Below are 19141 nucleotides of genomic sequence, written 5' to 3'. Positions count from 1 at the left end.
GTGCGGATTCTATTTCTTAGTATCCAAACCGTAGTTAATTAATGCCTGAAAGATGATCTATTAAGGATGTCAACTCATGAACCGCTTGCAACAAGTCACATCTGGCCGTTGTTACGCAGCCAAATTAATTATGTCAATAACACATGCAAGGAGTAAGAAACAAGAAACATACATACGGGACTGTCTAAATGACACCTCTATAGGTATATCTAGAACTTGTAACCTTCTTTTGATTTCCCTTTGTCTTATTCCCAGAAGTTCTTTAGGTCAGTGGTAAAAAAAGGTTTTCAAAATAATTTGAAAATGACTTATTACTATGTCACTGTCAAAAGCTGTCATTGTCTAGCACATTTTTCGAGTACACGTATGAAATGACAAGATTTATACTCAATTTAAAAAAAATGTCATACTAAAAGGGCAAAAAAGTAAGGATACAAATTGTTTGGCACCCTAAGGGATGTCAATAAAAAAAATCTCTATGCATAATATCGGAATCGGTTGTCAAATTTTGAAAATTTTAATAGTTTTCGCCAAAATATTTCAGTTTCAATAGGGAACAACATCTAACATCTAACATCTAACATCTAACATAGAGTTGGCTGAACTTGACCAAAGTCACAAGAAAATTACATGATTTTGGCCAACATCACAATCACCGAAATATTTCAGTTGCTTGGCCAACATCACAATCACCGAAAATTTTCAGTTGCTTGGCCAACATCACCAAAGTCAATATTAAAATGATTAAAATGTTTCAGTTCTATCCTTCTGATTTAATCAGAACCTAAAACAGGTTCTCTTTCTTACCAGCAACTCCAAAATATTCATTAAAAAAATTAAAGATATTGAAGAGTCCAACCCAAAAGCTCAAGCTACTTGGTGGAGAAGCCCTACTGGTATATGAAGGCATCCATGGTCCCAATGTTTTCCAATGTGCGATAAATCCCAACAAAAGATATACAGTGTATATATATAAGTATCAATCTCCAACATAATATATAGAGGCATGCAATAAAAAAGAAATACAAAGTACAGGACGCATTAGTTGGCAATAACAATAATCAAGAGAAAAACTCGTTATATAAGATCCTAGATGACAAGACTTGGAAAAACATACGGTTCTGAACACTATAAAAATAATTGTTAATACCTTGTAGAAAGTGTTAAAAAGATTGCAGAGCAACTGAAGTGAGTGAATACTGGTCTCACGAAGCCACTCATCACCAGAAGACACTAAGGTATCCCTTCCAGCATGCCTCACGTGATCAAAAATTGGAAACAGTACACGGTGGAAGATACTTTCCCAAAATGCTGATGAGAACTTGTGACCTCTCTCATTTAACAAATCAAATAGCACCTCCAGTGCACAGTTTCTGACCTCTGCTCTGGGATCTGAAGTTAGGTCAGACAAACCGGCCAGCATTGGAAACCAGTAGTGCTCAGTGACATCGAAAGTTGTATCTTCATTGGCATCAATGGGTTTCAAAGCACCACCAGGTATAAGGCCCTGTAGAACAAGGAGGGTAATAAGAAGCCCTTTCCAAATAGGGATATGTATATTAACCTCAAAGCACCATTGGTTGAGAAGTGAAGACAAACACAAAGGGAAAAAGTCGTTTCTTATTGCAATAACAGCCTACAACGGTTCCACCATTCATTGAACTCCATTGAATCCAGAAACCCAGAAAAGAAAGCACAAAGAGAGAGAAACCAACTACAGGGACTCATACAGTACATTTGAAGAAGGTTATTTGATACATAATTAATCATAAAGTGCAGTCAATGTTTCTTATTCCATTAATTTTTTCACAACTCTATTTTGTTTGGAGTTTTATGCAGAACATTGTAACGATAAAATAGCAAATAAATTCAGCTCATCAATGTAAATGAACAACTTCTTTTGCTAAAAACCCTACTCCTTTCCCTATCTATCAAAAAAAAAATGTAAAAGAATAACAGAAAAAAGAGATACATAAGCACATCTATTGATAAAATCATACTCTATAAGTTTATCCCAAACAATAAAACATAAAAACAAAGAAAAAGTTCCTCTGGATTGTGCAGTGAAGAGGGAATCTCTTCACTGCATACCTAGTTGTACCACATGGAGGATGTGGCAAATCCCACCATGGGTATCTAGGAAATGGCATGGATTGGCCTTATGTAAAATTTCAGACTCAAGTTCAATCATATACCCTCCAATGTATTGACATATTGGCCTTTCATTTTCAGCAGTCAATTCTATCAAATTTTCCAATTGGATTTTCAAACCTCTATTTTTCCACGGGCGAAGAAGACCTTGTGGTCAATCTGTCCACAAAATTGCAGCTTCATTGAACATGCCACATGGTAGAAAGGAAATCTCTCTTGACATGCTGTCCAGAAAAACCACTCCTAAAAATTGTTTGAACTCCGATGTAAGTTCTATAGAAATAATGTTCTATACATTAAACTACAATTGATGGAAAGCATGGCCTGCCAAGCGAAGTGCCAACCATGTCAACACCTAAACATCAAGACCAGTATCTTCCTACAGGAACAATTTGTTTCTGCAGAATTCATACTACACTCAACCCCAAGCAGAAAATTGGATTATGAAAGCTTCTTAGTACAGTAGTACTAGATTAAAACATCTAAGCACAGCACATGTAAGATACTTGTCAATATAAAGAGACAGAATGATGTCTAAACATCGCCAACTCAAGACACAATTCCCACCCCACCCTAACATCCTCCCTCCCAAGGAAGTGTGTTACGGTATTACTAGGTTTTAGAGTAAAATTTGTAAAGATGTTACGGTATTACTAGGTTTTAGAGTAAAATTTGTAAAGATCTACCAATTCACTGGGGAGGGTGATTCTAACTTTATCCCCTTGAAGCCACTTCTTGATATCAGTCTTTGATTAACAGCCAGTTATGACTATTTTCTTTTTTCCGCAGGATCGAATTTCAAGGCTGGATTCAATCAACATCCCTGCATTTCAACCTACTTCAACATAAAATTAATTTAATATGAGAAACGAGACCGAAGTCATTTCGATCATGTCAGCTCTCTCATTTCCTCGAGCCCCACATGATCCAGTGGATTTGGGTTTGAAGTCTAGCTCCTACACATTGTCCCCAGGATCAGACAATCCAGATACAAATCAGGACTGGATCAGCTGAGACATAAAGGATCAATCCACTGTGGATTTAATGCTGGATTGGTCTGACCAATGCTGATCCTGATTGAGATTTACCAAACCCTTGAAACCATGATAAGAAAAAGAAATTGGATCAATAGCAACCTTATCCTTGTTTTTCTTTCCCCCTTGAGCCCATTTTAATTAGCCAACCTTGTCATAGATAGATTTTCCTTTCAGAGATTGGAGCCACATCTTCGGACTACCCGCCACTAGAGCATAGCTTCCATTATTTCATAGCCTTGAATTACTGGTATCTTTGGGGTTTCAGAACTTTAAGGATAAGCAGAACTCCTCAGTGGTTCATCCTCCCATGAGTTTTTGGAAACTATCCCATGCCATTGAGGAGGCCAAGAAGCAGACTTAGATGAAGTTACTATTCAACTAAATCTATCAATAGCACAGTTGATACCCTAGCCAAAAGTGTTATTGAAAGGGAATTACATAAAGCGTCCCAATGATATTGTTGAGTTCCAATGATAAAGCATTCCAATAATTTATCTTTGTTATGAGTTGATAGGCGAAAGAGGATCCACACAGCCAACCCAATTTGAGTTTGAGGGTGGACCTTGGCGCAACGGTAAGGTTGCTCCATTGTGACCAAGTGGTCACGGGTTCTAGTCAGGAAACAGCCTCTCCACAAAGCGGGGGTTAAGGCTGCGTACAATATGACCCTCCCCAGGCCCCGCCGTGACGGGAGCCTCGTCCACTGGGTTGATAAGATGTATGGATAGAGCAAGGAAAGTAATAAAATAGGTTAGGGAGATTTAAGTTTAACAGTTGAATGGTATGCTTGTACAGGCTGATGATTAAAGGTGATATTAGGGGCTACAATTCATTTGGAATGACCAGGCTAGAGAGATTAAATAGTTGAACAGTATGGTTGTTCAGGCTTTTGATTTAAGGTAATGATTAGGGGCTACAATTTTCTTGGAATGTCCTGGTCTAGCATAGGTTATAAGAGCCATACGGTAGGCCACCACCCAGCACGGGTTTTCGTCTTACATAGATAACTCTTGCTTAGTAACAGAGGTTTTGAGCTTGAAACTTATTTAAAATAAAAAGTTTGTTCTCCTCCAAAAGGTGACTTATACATAATATGCTTTCATGGCTCACTCAGTGTGATGCATAGGAACATAGTTGACAAGGTGATGACTAGGTGCCAGCTAGGAAACAAAACATTCATTGATCTCAAATCATCAGGTCATTCAGAGTACAGAGGCAACAAGACCCAGGAAAGGAAGCAAAACTAAAAAATAATTAACCATACCTATAAAGAACTATGAAATATACAACTAAACAACTAGAAAGCACATAAAATATGTAACATAACTATATTACAAAAATATCTAAAAAAATTAACTGAATAACAATAAAATAAATTCTGGAATGGAATAAATGGCACTCGCCTTGGCACCCTGGCCCATGCCTAGGTGACATAGTGGATAGCCATCACCAGGGAACCAGGATGAAAATGCCTAGAATCTGTCAGAACCATTTGAATAACACCTATCTATCTGCTCTCACCTTTGTATTCTCCTTTATTTAAATTTCTGAAATAATGCCCCTACCCACATCTGAAACCCTATCTCCGTCTATAATTAATCCCAAAATTACATAAACCTTAACACTACTGGAGTTGGGAATGGGTGGAGCAGTAAGCCAAGCTTGTAAGCAGACAGCTCTTGGCCTTGACCTTTTACAATGGACCAGCCCCAGCTTGAGCCTGGGGAAAACTAAACAAATTAGGGATGGGCTGGGCCCAACATATCTTCTAGTGTATTTCCAGCCATTGTATTTTCAGCTGTTAGACCTGTGGAGGAGAACAATTGGATAGATATGGGAACCATGTGGACTGGTCATCAGTCAAAATTTTCAAAGCATCAATGGCAGTGACAAAGAAGCCTCCCCTTGTTATTTTTTCCCTTGTTTTTTTTAAACAGCTTCCAATAATTTTTTCTTTGATCACATGCATCCGTTCCACATCTAAGCAATTTTTTAATTTTCTATGTACAAAATTCCGATCGCATTGTTAGTATTGACATTAGAATAGGTAAAACACTGAAGGGTTGATACACGAGTTTCAATCCTAAGAGATATTCAGTGAACAGTATAAATAAAATTGGTAGTAAAGACCTGTTACAAAACAACTACTTTTAACCACTAAATTAAGACCTATGCATAGTTGTCAAGGCGATGCCTAGGCGTCCAGGCGCTTTGGTCGACTTGGGCGCCTGCTTGGTGTCGCCTTAACTTTTTACCCTCTCCAACGCCTTGGGTCGCCTAACCGCCGTGACAACTTTGGACCTATGGAACAAGCGACGGAAATAAGCCTTTCACTTTATTTACTCAACTATCAAAATAAAACCCAATAAAAATTAAAACCAGGAAAATATAATTTATTCCAGAAGCCATGGCAGGGACCTTTTCCCAGTTATCTTCGTTTGGTATGTTTTCCACAACTATTAAGAGCGAAATATATTCAAATACATTTCAGACCAGAATACTAAAAATTTGATCCAATCTCCAGCTCACTCAGTTCTGGAAACTAATTACAGTGAATGATCATCAACTCCAGCTCGATGCGATCTGGAAGCTATTTTTGCTCAGTTCCATCTCCTATTTGTATAGTTCTTTCTGCTTTGTTTTGTAAAGTGAACCATTAATAAAAACCTTGGCTCATCGAAAAGAGAGAAGGGTGAGAAAGAAAAATGAAGGGGGACAGTTTATCAACACCAACTTCCTCATTTGTAAACCCATCCTAAGGAAAGAATTACAAAGACAAGAAGCAGATAAGACCAGGCATTATGAATAACCAGCATGATTCTGACAACTGCAATAAATAAATTGCAAATCAAACCTCTGCAAGACGATCTTCACATATACGCAGTAAAGCAATAGCCTTCAAACTTATCCTATGAGAGCTTTTGTTATTGGCAAATCCAATAAGGCAGTTGACACAATCCATGAAGCAATCTCCAACGACCTGATCAAAATGTTCCAAGATAACTGGAAAAAATGTTGTTAGAAACACCTTAGTTCCTCCGTGATGAAAGACTATAAAATAAATCAATCTAGGATAACAGATAACTACAATTAACTACAAGAAGAAAAAGAAGAATCAAAGCAGAACCTACCTTGTTCAACATTTTCAAATGCACTTTCAACAATTGATTCCAATTCATCATCAGCGGCAGCAGTGAAGATCATAAACACACTTCTCCAACCTGATTTAATGCTTCCAACCTTTGATCGTATCATCTGCATTGAGCATTGGTAATAGTCAAGTCCAAAATCTCAGAGACAATTACACTGGTGGGGGATATCATTTGCCAAAACTAAATCAATGATTGAAGCTACAAATAACAAGTTATTGCATACTTGAACAATGCAGTCAACGATTAAACCCCGTATTGATTCACTTCGGCTGTTCCGCATAAGAACAACAAATGGCTTCAAAATATCATTCTGGAATGTAAAGTTGGCAAGCTCAGCACGCTCCAAATACTTAATACCTAGCTGCCTTAGTGAGTCAATGGCATACATGGCAATTTTCTCATCATGGTGGCTCCCCGCTGAAATAAAATGATTAGCCAGAACAGACCATATTCTAGCCCAGACCTGGGAAAAAAGAAATGCAACAAAAGCTTATCTACAAATTCAATGCAACGGTACAAGAATTCAAAATATGATGACACCTAACCTCGAACAGCAGCTGGTGATGCTTATTATTCAGACAACAGGATCTAGCAAATATATAAAACCAAAATATTTAACCTACTGAAATATATGGAAGATTCATGGGATGGTTCATGAGATGACTTTCTACTGTATGCACCATTCATCCTCTACTGCTTCCATGCCAGGGTGTTATGAGAGATTATTTACTGCTTCTCTTTCAGGAACTTCTTTAAAAAGATATATGCAATGTGAACTGCAATAACAATCATTCATGGGATCCTAAGAGAAAAGGACAGAGTTCTGATGGTAAATTAATGTATCCATCAGATTATTAAAATGGAAGACCAGGATCATACCAAAAACTTATCTGGAGAAAGCATATAACCACGCAGATTCGTGTCTGATCAGGTGATACAGGTTAGGGTGGATTTTGGAGGAAGAAATTATCTGAGACAATTCCCCCCCCCCTTTTCTATAAACAGTCTCTTTCCCTGTTCAAATAAACAGTATTCATGGAATGGAGTATACAGCCAAAAGTGGGATCAGGGCACCAATATTTGCTGCTGCCACCACTGTATCTGTTCTGGCGAGATTTTGAGTAGATTGTCTTTGGAAGTAAAATGTGGTAAACCTAGCGGATAGAAACAAGTCAAGAGTTTCAAGTAATTTGACATCTCCAATATGCAAACACTTGAGTCTTTTCGGGCCCTGACATGAAATTATTTGACCATTTATTCTCTATTCTTAGAATGTTACAAGTGGTTGCTACTTGAAGAGTAAACCACAAGAAGACCACTCATAATCTGGTGCACAATATTGATCTGAATGTAGTGTAGAAAGGTGCTGTATTGTTGGATTGTGGAGCAGAAAAATTTCCCTTGAAAGCCTAGACGCACCTCCATGTGAAATCTTGCTTTGGAAAGAACAGAGAAAGGTTTTCGGGGTGTAAAAAGAGCTTATTTCCAACTGTAACTGTTCATCAAGTTTGGTTGAATCTGGGTGAGAGACCATAGGGTTTGAGCAGCAAACTCTTCTGTTGAATTGAATGCAAGGTTTGAGGTCGCGGTTTCGACAAAGCCTGGGGCGAGATGGGGGTACGAAATAGTCATGCATTTTCTCATCCGAAATTCTGGCATCTCGATGAGATTTCGGACCGAAATATCATCTCGGCCGAAACTGATACAAAGTACCATATAAAAGGGCTCCATTTCGACAAGACTGGTCGATAATCTCGACCAGTCTCATTAGGTCTCAGTTAATTTCAACTGTTCTCTCCCACCCCCCACCCCCTACCCCCTCCCCCCTCCCCCCTCCCCCCTCCACCCTCCAAATGCTCAATTTTTTACCAAATACAACCAAATCTTGCTCGCATCCACTAAAATTGTCACTCAACAACATTTGGTGGAGATTTGCTGCACAACAACATCAGTTGGAGGAGATTTTAACTTGAAAGTAACACACAATTCCCCAAAAGTGTTTTTTGCAAAAAATACGATGTATAATTTCTTCTTGTTCAATATTTTTTATGTTGAACATGCTTGCCTGATCTATGACTTCATGGAATGAATTTGTTTTTCCTGTGTTAGAATATCAAGACTTTGTAACCAGATTAGAGAGAGAGAGAGAAGAGAAGAAGAAGGAAGAAGAAACACAAGCTTCCCAAGAAGAGGGGACAGCCGGCATCTAGAATAGAATAGATAGCCGCAGGAACTCTTCCTTATATTTATAATATTGCATCACAGAATAAAATAAGTACAAAGGAAAACTTTACCCCTGTACCACCGACTCTACAGTAACCTAGGAAGCAGAGGCGGAGATAACAAAAAGACAGAAATACCCTTTAGAACTTAACATCGTGTTTATAAAATATATTGTAATTTTTCTGCAAAAATAAAATGATTTTCTTGCCAAAAAAATTTAAAGAAAACACGGTTTATACTAATTTTTTGGAGTTCACCTATATATATCATGACATTCCTTTTGTAAGAATGGACACTGCTCCTTTACTTTGAAGAACTCTTCCCATCACACCCAGATGAAATAATTCATGTTTGATGTGATAAATGTTCGTGAAAAGACTATGTTTAGCTGTTGACAACATCATACAGCCATACAAAACCATAGTTGCCAAGGCATCGGCTAGGCGTCCTGACCACTTTTCTCTTTTTGGCACCTTGGTCACCTAGGTGGCAGCGCCTTGTTGGTGTCACACAAATTTTTGACCCCCCTCAACCGCCTTGGTTCACCTAGGTGCCATGACAACTATGCTTCGCATATTGGAAAATTTTAGGATTTGACAAACTCCAACACCAATTAGAAAAAAAATATCGGCCATCAAAGTAGTACCTGCACTGCTAATCCAGAACACAACTTCAAGGAATAATCATAAGGCAAATTCAAAACAGTTTATAGTCTCAGGGTTCAAATGGTCACTTGAGGTTAGATCACCGCACTAGAGAATATCAGCCATCAGAAATTCGTAAGAAATTTGTCAAGTGATTGGATGATCATGATCATCTAGTTGGTGAATTTATCAGCTATAGAAGATTGATTTGAAAGCTGGGTCAGCATCATATTTTACCATATAGACTGATAATAAAGGGCACTATCATTTACAACATGCAAATGAATCACCATATTCTTCCTCATAAATAATGCATTAGATACACAAGCAACATGTAAAAATTTTGGATGACAGAAGAGTTGCCAACTTACCATGCGTATTCGAGCCATATTATAATAACTGATCTCAACAAGCTTTTGCAAGCTATAAATGCGAGCAGGGGTTTGTTTCAGTTCTTCAGCAGATACACCACAAAGAGCTGTGAAAAACTCCACAATTGAATCACTGGGAAGTTTTACACTGCTCACAAATATTTGTTCGGCGGGTTTCCCAGCCAACTCCCGGAGTGATTGAAGAACAGAATCCCTGGAAATCTGATTCGAACCATACATGACAGTCGCAGCAATTGATGGAGTCGAAGTAATAAATTCTAGCCGAGAAACACATTCCAAGACAGCATTCCACGTGTCTTGAAGGGAGTCTGTCTCTGAGTCACACAGAGTTAGTAGAGTCCGCAGTGCCTCCACATTCTTACTACGCATTTCCTTTGGAGCATGCAGAAAAGTAAATCTGGACATAATTCAAAACCATGGTGTTCATGATAAAGATTGTTAAACATCAAATTTCAATATATAAAGTGATTCTTCACAGTACATTTAAATAACCTAATTGGCAATAATAACGGGTAAAAAACAAAATTGAAGTCATACCTAACTAGAGAGGTCAGAAAAGCATAGCGCATCGTGTCCATTCCCAGAACACGAGTAATGTGTATGCCAGCTCTGAATCCCTCCATACAGAGAATGACCCTTGGTTTGTTGTCTCCTTCCTCCATAGTGACGGAAAATGTAGCAAGCAATGGCCACCCCACAGCTTCAACCATTGGTCTCACAAGTTCAATATGTTGTGCTGTATAGAAAACTCCCCTTTTTACACCTTGATTTTTGAATAAAGATTGTGTTTGCTTGATAATATCTTCACTTTCTGATTTTGCATCTGTAGTGGACTTTCTTCTGGGGAGGGCTAAATTAAGTACACTCACAAGTCGGCCTCTTTCTTCTGTTTCTGGCCTTTGCCTGCTGTTTTTACTGGCAAAAGTTGCATCATTTTTTATTTTTATTTCCTCCTTAACAATAGAATCATAGATCTCCTCAAGGAGCCCAATCGGGGCACACTCTTCTGCATCACTCACACTATTCATGCGTACGAAGTCAGACTTCGACATTTTAGGCCACACCATCTGATTGTGGGCATCAGTATTCAACATTATAACAGCATATGCAAGAACATATGCAGTATCTGCATTCTTGAAGAGTCCTGGATTACCAGCACAATATCTGCAAGTGGTCCAACAGATTCAAGGGTAACCTGTTGTCTTAGAGCTAGTGTCATATACATGGAAATAATGGCAATAACAAAACATCAAGATGCATAGTACACATGCAGGGACGAGAACACACAAGAAGATGGGTTCTACCATGGAGATTATTTGTGTATCATTATCACAACCACCAGGAAGAATGTCAGAGTACTACAATGATTAGTATACACAGGTAGTTAGACTTTAAGTAACTACAGGAACCCATTAAGTAATGATTTCCAAAATCCAAAAAGTATTCTTCTTTTCCTGATAATGAACACAAAACGTAAATTATAGTACATAATGCATTATTCATAGATTCTCATTATAAGAGCCTGCTGAATTCATCTCTAAAGTACTACAAGTTAAAAATGGAAAAAAAAAATACCACATGGTAAAGATAACCAAATTTGCAGACTAAGAATTAATATTGATAGATATGTCCACAGACTTAGCGTAGTTGAATGTTAAAGCAGTCAAGAAACAACATATAAACAAACATAGTGTAGTGAGGATGTTGAAAAGGATGAGTGGTAAACCAGAAAAGATAAAATATGGAATGAACATGCTGGAGCTAATTTAGGAGTACCTCCGATACATAATCAGTTAGGAAAAAGTCGTTTGAGATGGGATAAACATGTACAACAAAGACCATTGAATACACAGGTCAGGAATGGTGATACGATTCAGGTTGGAGGAACTAAAGCAGCCAGGGGTAGGCCTTAAAATGACTCTAGGAGAATTGGTGAGGATAGGATATGCATAGTTTAGACTAATAACAAGTATGGCTATGAGTAGAATTGATTGACAAAAGACAATCCATGTAGCCAACCCCATTTACTTGGGATTAGGCTGAGTAGAGTGATATCTCTATAAAAGAAGGAACTTATTCACCAATGGTATTCAGTATATGTAATGTATATCCATGTCTATGCATGTACATTATTATAACTAAAAGTATCTGTATGCATTTAATCATACCGCTCAGCAAACTTTTCCATGATTCGATCTATCTTTTGTGCTTCCCCTGGAAGCCGGAATCCTCTCAGAAATTCACGTATTGCAGTATCAAACTTCATTCCCGAAAATTTCATTGAGTCGACATAAGCATGCATAACAGCAAGGGGAAACTCTTCATGTTGGCCCAAATAATCACCTATCATAGCCTACACAATCAGAAGGATTTTAGCTGTCTCTCCAAAAGCTAAACGAAAGATAAGCTATTAAAGAAACTTACCTTATCCAAACTTGGAGTATTCCTAAGAAACTGGGCAACTGAAGCAGGTGTTCTCTCCACTAATTTATTTGATATCAAGTACTCTATTCCCTTTCCTGGTTGTCTGTTAAACTGTAAAAGATATGAAATCATATTTAAATCTTCCAATATTGCCTAAATATTTTGAGATTAAAAAAAAAAAAGACAAGACAATGAAAAATTTGTTGCCTAGATACTTCAACATAATTAAGGGCATAAAAGAATAATAGAATCCATACCATATTACAACAGCAGAGAATAAGAAGAAAGTGAACACATTTCTGAAATTTATTTTACTTATTTAACATCTTTCTAGCATATAGAGTTGGGAAGTCAGCAACTAAGCAATAACCTCAGAGATAGCAGCTTCAATGGTTGACTTATGCGCCTTAGCCTTCTCAAAGCTATTAGGAACATCCTCTCTGTTTTTAGGCTCAACAGATTCTCTAACCAAGACATCTTCTTCAAGCGATTGACTGCTTTTATTCTGCTTTTCAGATTCTCTACAGGCCCGTTCCCAATCAACGAGCGACTTTAGGACGCCAACAAGGCACTGCAAAAGTAATAAAATGGAATGGAAAAGTAAATGGCAAGCCAAAATCAGTTTCATATCAACCACATCTTTCAATTAGAGTTTATTGCTGACATGAAGTTAAATTACCTGAAGAGATGAACCTTTGATAGATGCTGTTTGGGATACAACAGCTGAGTTTGGATCAGCATTTAGGGTCCCTTGAGCTATTCTTGATAGAGCCGTAACCTTAGTAATAGGCGAGTAGAAAATGTGCATGCATTAGCAGCATAATGAAAAGCTTCATATGGACAGTTCAGCACAGTTCTACTATTCTACTGAATATTACATTAGCCCATACCATGCGTTCAAACAAGTTTGGTGCCTCAAGATCACAATCGTAGTTAACAAATATGTCAACAAGCATTTGAGGATCCTTGCAAATTTTCTCGAGCATCCTGCAAGCAGAAGTAGATCAAAGGTAAGGAAGGCATATTTGGGCAAGACATTGATTCAACTAAGTTTGAATTGGTTAGTTGATTTAAATGGGTACTCACAAATTACCCTGCTCTCCAGAACTAATGTTCCAGCAGAATGAGAGAGACCCTCCATAGTCAAAGTGTCGGATTATGTACACCAGAATATCATGGGGGTATTCTGGTCCTTTGAGTGTTTTAATTATGATTTAATTATGTACTGCTGACTCTCCTTGTAAGAGTCAGCTAGAATAGGGGCAATTCTGTCCTTTTATAATTTTTCCTTCATTATAAATAGAGAGCTTGTTCGATCTATTCGGATCATTCAAGCATTGCATTCTAATTGTTCTGCAAACATGGTATCAGAGCCAATTCATCTGATCTAGGTTATAGAACAACCCCACCATCATTTCTCTCTCTTCCTCTTCTTCTCTCTTTCTCTCAGCCTCTTCTTCTTCTTTTTTTCTGCTTTTTTACCTTGCTTAAAGAGCAGCACTAATGAGGTGATCGAATGATCTAGTGCTGCCCTCCATCATACCTCACAACCAATGATATAAATAAGTTCTTTTTTGCGATAGCTACTGACTTTTTTGCTTCTACGATTTTTGGAATTTCTCTCCTCCTTGAAGATCAAGTCTCATTATTACTGGAGATAGGTTGTTTGTACTGGAGATCCATTCTAGCAGTCCTGGACAGCATCTATCACCAGTCTACATCAACAATTGAAGCCCCCTTTCCCTATATCAATCTCACTTTTAGGGTTTTCAAAACCCTGACACTCATCGATTTTAGGGTTAGGGATGTCACATCTTGCTGATTTTTTTAGGAGAGTTTTGTCCATACCAGAGGACCACTCGACCCTGATATCAGCCTCATCCTTGGAGTTTTTTGCAAAAAAATTCAGGTTTTCTTTTTTGGATTGATTTCTCCTGCATATCGATCTCCTTTTTCTGGTTCTTCTTTGGCTGGCTGCATTAATCTCCTGTTGGTTCTTTTGAGTTATTTATCTACTCCTTGATGGTTCTATTGATTGGTTTCTGCAAGTATGGCAGACCTTACTACTGCTACTTCTGGAATTGATGGACAGACAAGGGATGAGTATCTATCTGCCTTTCCCTGTGCCTATTAAACTCGATGGAACAAACTATTTAATGTGGTCCAGATCCACTTATTTAACCACTTATTTAACCATTGCTGGTCGAGGACTTACTGGCCATATTAGTGGCAGTGACACAATGCCAACCGACACTGGTCCTCTTCAGGATTGATGGGTTTCAAACGATGCTATGGTGATGTCCTATTTACTGCATTCTATGCAACCTGATCTCTCTAGTAATTATTTATTATTGGATACAACCCATCAAATTTGGAGTGCTGACAAGGAAACTTATGGACAGGCAGGGAATGATGCTCAAGTGTATGAGATTCGCAAGAAGGTTCATGACACCACACAGAAGGAATTATCAGTTTCTAAATACTATGCTGCCCTCAAGAGTTTATGGCAGCAATTGGATCACTACTCAGACTTTCAGCCTTCCACTGGAGCTAATATCGCTGCCTATCGCAAACAATGTTGACAAGATTCGTGTTGATGACTTCTGGGCAGGTCTGAATGTTGAATATGACCCTATCCGTGTGCAATTTCTTAGCCGATCCCCTTTACCTCCATTGGAGCAGTCCTTTGCTTTGGTTCACAATGAGGAAACCCGTCGGGCTGCCATGTTGCATACTCCCACTGTTGATAGATCTGCTTTGCAAGCTGCTGGTTCTAGCCCTACTCCCATAGCCGGTGGCAATACCTCCTCCAAGGAGCCTGTAAAGTGTGAACATTGCAACAAATCCTATCACACTAAGGCTACTTGCTGGAAATTACATGGGAAACCTACTGATTTTGAGGCTAAGCATGGTCGTGGAAAAACTAAAAACAAGACTCATCACATTGAAAGTGTAGGTACAGTTCCCACTGCTAACAATGGTCTCTCCCAGGAAGAATTACAAGCTTTCAAATGTATGTTACAGGCTTCCGCTGCCTCTACTACATCACTTTCTGCCAACTCTTCCACTCCATCAGGTTCCGACTTTGCTCACTCAGGTATTTCGTTTGGTGGTCATTCTGCATCGGTTGTCTCCACTCCATGGATTATAGACTCTGGTGCCACTTATGACAGGTTCCTCCAGTCTTCTTCATAAATATTATCCCACTTCTGGCAAGGATAAAGTCTGGGTGGCTGATGGTTCCCTCTCATCTTTTCTGGAAAGGGATCCATTAGTTGCTCTCCTACCCACTGTGTTTTTCAGGACCTGGTAACGAGGAAGGAGATTAGATGTGGTAGAGTGTATGATGGATTGTACATGCTTGATGATGTGGTCACCCTCAAAATACTTTACCTTCTCAATTATGTCAAAGTTCCTCGTTTTCCTCTAAACTGCATGAATGTCATTTCCGATTAGGTCACCCTCCTTTAGGCACTTTGTCTACTATATTTCCAGCATGAGTTAAAAATTGTAATAAGGAGGAATTTTTTTGTGAGGCTTGTGTTCTGGCCAAACAAACATGTTCAATTTATTCTATTTCCAATAAAAGAAGTTCTTCCGTATTTCATTTGGTTCATACTGATGTATGGGGTCCTAGTTGTAAAGCTTCTCTCTCAGGTCAACATTGGCTTGTATCCTTTATTGATTGTCACTCTAGGAACACCTGGGTTTACCTGATGCACTCTAAAAGTAAGGTTTTTTCTTGTTTTCAGCATTTTCACAAGTTGGTTCAGACCCTGTTCAATGCCACTCTTAAAGTCTTGAGGAGGGATATTGGCAAGGAATATATGGAAGGTCAGCTCCAAACCTACGTTGCTGCCAATGGGATCATACACCAGACCAGTTGTGTTGATACCCCAACCCAAAATGGTGTGGCTGAAACTGAAAGAAAGAATCGTCACCTTCTAGAGGTGGCGCAAGCTTTACTGTTTGCTCGTAATGTCCCTCCCAATATTGGGGGGATGTTGTCCACTTGTCCTTACTACTGCTTATCTTATTAACAGGATGCCTACGCGTGTCCTTGACTCTCGTTCTCCTTGTGAGCTGTTACATGGCTCCTCCTCCTTTATTGTTCCCCCAAAAGTGTTTGTTAGTGTTTGTTATGTCTGGGATACTAGATACCCTGGTAAACTTAAGCCTCAAGGGCTCCGTTGTATTTTTTGGGGTTACTCTACCACCCAAAAGGGGTATAAGTGTTATTATCCTCCTACCTGGCGTACTATGGTCAGTATGGATGTTGTCTTCTATGAACATCTTTCCTATTATCCGTCTCCACATCTTCAAGGGGAGAACATTAGTGAAGATGTGCTGCATACAGAATCTCCCCTTCAATATATTCATGATGAGTCCGCTCCTATTCCTCCCACTGTAGATCCCATACAAAGGGAGACCCCAGAGATAAATAATAATGACATTCAATTTCAGGGGGATCAAATTCAAGGAGAGCAAATTCAGGGGGAGCAAACTCCTGTTCAGAAAACCAGTACTGAATTTCAGAGAAGGATTGATGATTCTACTGTGAAAGTATACTCAAAGAACCGGACTAGAAATAAACAGCTTAAATCCACTCCAACACCAGTACCCATCCAGTTGCCAATCCCAAACCCAGAGCCTACTTCTCCATCTGGTGAGATCCCTTCTCCCGAGTTACCTACTGCCCTTCACAAAGGTACTAGGGCCTATACTCAGCATCCCATATCTCATGTTGTTTCATATAACTCTCTTTCTCTATCTGTTCGTGCCTTTGTTTCTTCTCTTTCTTCTGTTCGTCTTCCTCAAAATTGGCAAGAAGCACTTACAAATGGAGAGTGGAAGGCAACAATGATGGAAGAAATGACAACCTAGAAGAAAAATGATACATGGGAGCGTGTGGTTCTTCCTCCAAGGAAAAAACCAGTTGGATGTAAGTGGGTATTTGTAATGAAACAAAAGGTGGATGGCTTCTGTGGACAGATATAAGGCATGACTTGTGGCAAAGGGGTTGACTACCAGGAGACCTTTGCACCTGTTGCAAAGCTGAACACTGTCAGAGTATTGTTGTCATGTGTCGTGAAATTGGGATGGGATCTCCAACAACTGGGTGTGACGAATGCCTTTCTCAATGGAGAACTGGATGAGGAGGTGTATATGGATATTCCATCAGGATTCTCTTGTGACAAAACCCAAGCCAAAGAGTGCAAGTTGAAACGTGCACTTAATGGGCTGAAGCAGTCAACTCGAACTTGGTTTGGGAGGTTTCACAAGGCTATATTTTTGTAGGCTATAGACAGAGTAATGCTAATCATACTCTGGTTATAAATAGGGTTGGTCAAAAGATCACCATTCTCATAGTCTACGTTGATGACATTGTTGTAACCGGAAATGATGGTGATGAGATCAGTCATCTAAAGGCTTTTCTTGGGAAGGAGTTTGAAATCAAGGATCTGGGCAAGTTGAGATACTTCCTTGGAATTGAGATTGTTAGGTCTTCAAAGGGCATTTTCCTCTCCCAACAGAAGTATATCCTAGATTTGTTGACCGAAATTGGTTTGTAAGGGTGCCATCCTTCCAATACCCCCTATGGATGTTAATGTCAAACTTAAGGAAAAGGAGGGTGAACTTGTTGATAAGGGCCGGTACCAAAGGTTGTTAGGGAAGCTGATTTATCTCTCACATACTCGCCCAAACATTGTCAATGCAGTAAGTCTTGCGAGTCAGTTCATGCATGATCCCTACTCTTCTCATATGGAGGTTGTTCTCTATATCCTTCACTACTTGAAGTCAGCCCCTGGAAAGGGCATTCTGTTGTCTCCTCATAATCACCTACAGATAGAAGCCTATACTGATGCTGACTGGACTGGTTCTCCTGACCGCAAGTCTATCTCTAGGTACTACACTTTTGTTGGTGGTAATCTCGTCACTTGGCGCTGCAAGAAGCAGAATGTGGTCGCTCGTTTTAGTGCTGAAGCAGAATTTCGTCTATGGCACAAGGTATTTGTGAGTTGTTATGACTCAAGGGTCTACTACCAGATCTTGGTATTCCTGTTAATCTTCTTATGAGGTTGTACTGTGACAACACGGTTGCTATTAGCATTGCACAGAATCCAGTACAGCATGATCACACTAAATATGTTGAGGTTGACAGGCATTTCATCAAGGAGAAGTTGGAAGGTGGTGTGGTTTGTGCTCCTTTTGTGAAGTCTACAGATCAGCTAGCTAATATTTTCACTAAGGGATTATTAGGGAAAGTGTTTCAGCCTATTCTGGTCAAGTTGGGCATGTTTGACATATATGCTCCAACTTGAGGAGTGTTGGATAATGTACACAGTACACCAGAATACCGTGGGGGTATTCTGGTCCTTTGGGTGTTTTAATCAAGGATTTAAGTCTCGGACCGTATCGTATCGTCTCGGCCGATACGTCTCGGTATTGGTCGTGGTCGATACGATACAGGCCGAGACGTATCTTTTTTTTAAAAAAATGCAGATGTCTCAACTATATCGAGACGTATCGACCGAGACGTACCGATACGATATGATACAATCGATACGTATCAATATAGCCGAGAGTTTTTAAAAATGTTATTTTATTATATTTAAAAAAACGATACGTATCGAGTTGTCTCGATATGTATCGACCGATACATAACGATACATATCGAGACGACTCGATACGTATCGTTACTTAAAACCCACATGTCCATTTCATTTCTGAAAACCAGAAAGTCGAACTTTGAGCAGGCTGGCGGAAAAAACCTCTTTCCAACTTTGAGAAACCCTTCAAAAAACACATTTAAACTTGGTTTTTGGGTAAGATTTGTTAAGGGCTTTCAATCCTTTGCCAAAAACGACCCTAAAGCTGGTGAAATCACATCATTTGGTGCATCTAACAGCCCACATTTGAAATCAAAAGCTGTTCTTGAAGGGAAAGGTAAGTTTTTTGAAAAAAACTTGATTCTTTTGCTTAAATCTTTGATTTTTGGTATGAATCAAAGGGAATATGTTAAACTAACATAGAAATTACATTCTTTGTATACACTTACAAATATTTGACTTCAAATCCATGTTTCTTTGGCATTTTTTACCCAAAACAAAAAATTC

The 19141-nt window shown here is 38.9% G+C and overlaps 1 protein-coding gene across 1 annotated transcript in view; it reads right to left on the bottom strand.

The window, feature by feature from the left end:
- The window catches only part of LOC122640130 (brefeldin A-inhibited guanine nucleotide-exchange protein 5), a 118098-nt gene that overhangs the window by 35121 nt on the left and 63836 nt on the right, over positions 1 to 19141 (bottom strand). Inside the window, exons 15-25 of the mRNA XM_043833268.1 lie at positions 12914 to 13010; positions 12703 to 12801; positions 12394 to 12594; positions 12024 to 12134; positions 11768 to 11952; positions 10137 to 10763; positions 9579 to 9996; positions 6564 to 6803; positions 6320 to 6443; positions 6043 to 6191; positions 1151 to 1507 (exon numbers count right to left, since the gene is read on the bottom strand). Coding sequence (XP_043689203.1) covers positions 1151 to 1507; positions 6043 to 6191; positions 6320 to 6443; positions 6564 to 6803; positions 9579 to 9996; positions 10137 to 10763; positions 11768 to 11952; positions 12024 to 12134; positions 12394 to 12594; positions 12703 to 12801; positions 12914 to 13010 — 2608 coding nt within the window. The remainder of the gene's footprint in view (positions 1 to 1150; positions 1508 to 6042; positions 6192 to 6319; positions 6444 to 6563; positions 6804 to 9578; positions 9997 to 10136; positions 10764 to 11767; positions 11953 to 12023; positions 12135 to 12393; positions 12595 to 12702; positions 12802 to 12913; positions 13011 to 19141) is intronic.

The sequence above is a fragment of the Telopea speciosissima genome, chromosome 9 (genome assembly GCF_018873765.1).
Source record: "Telopea speciosissima isolate NSW1024214 ecotype Mountain lineage chromosome 9, Tspe_v1, whole genome shotgun sequence".
Taxonomy (NCBI): domain Eukaryota; kingdom Viridiplantae; phylum Streptophyta; class Magnoliopsida; order Proteales; family Proteaceae; genus Telopea; species Telopea speciosissima.
Note: the sequence above shows the minus strand (reverse complement) of the source record. Positions and strands in the feature narration are given on the sequence as shown.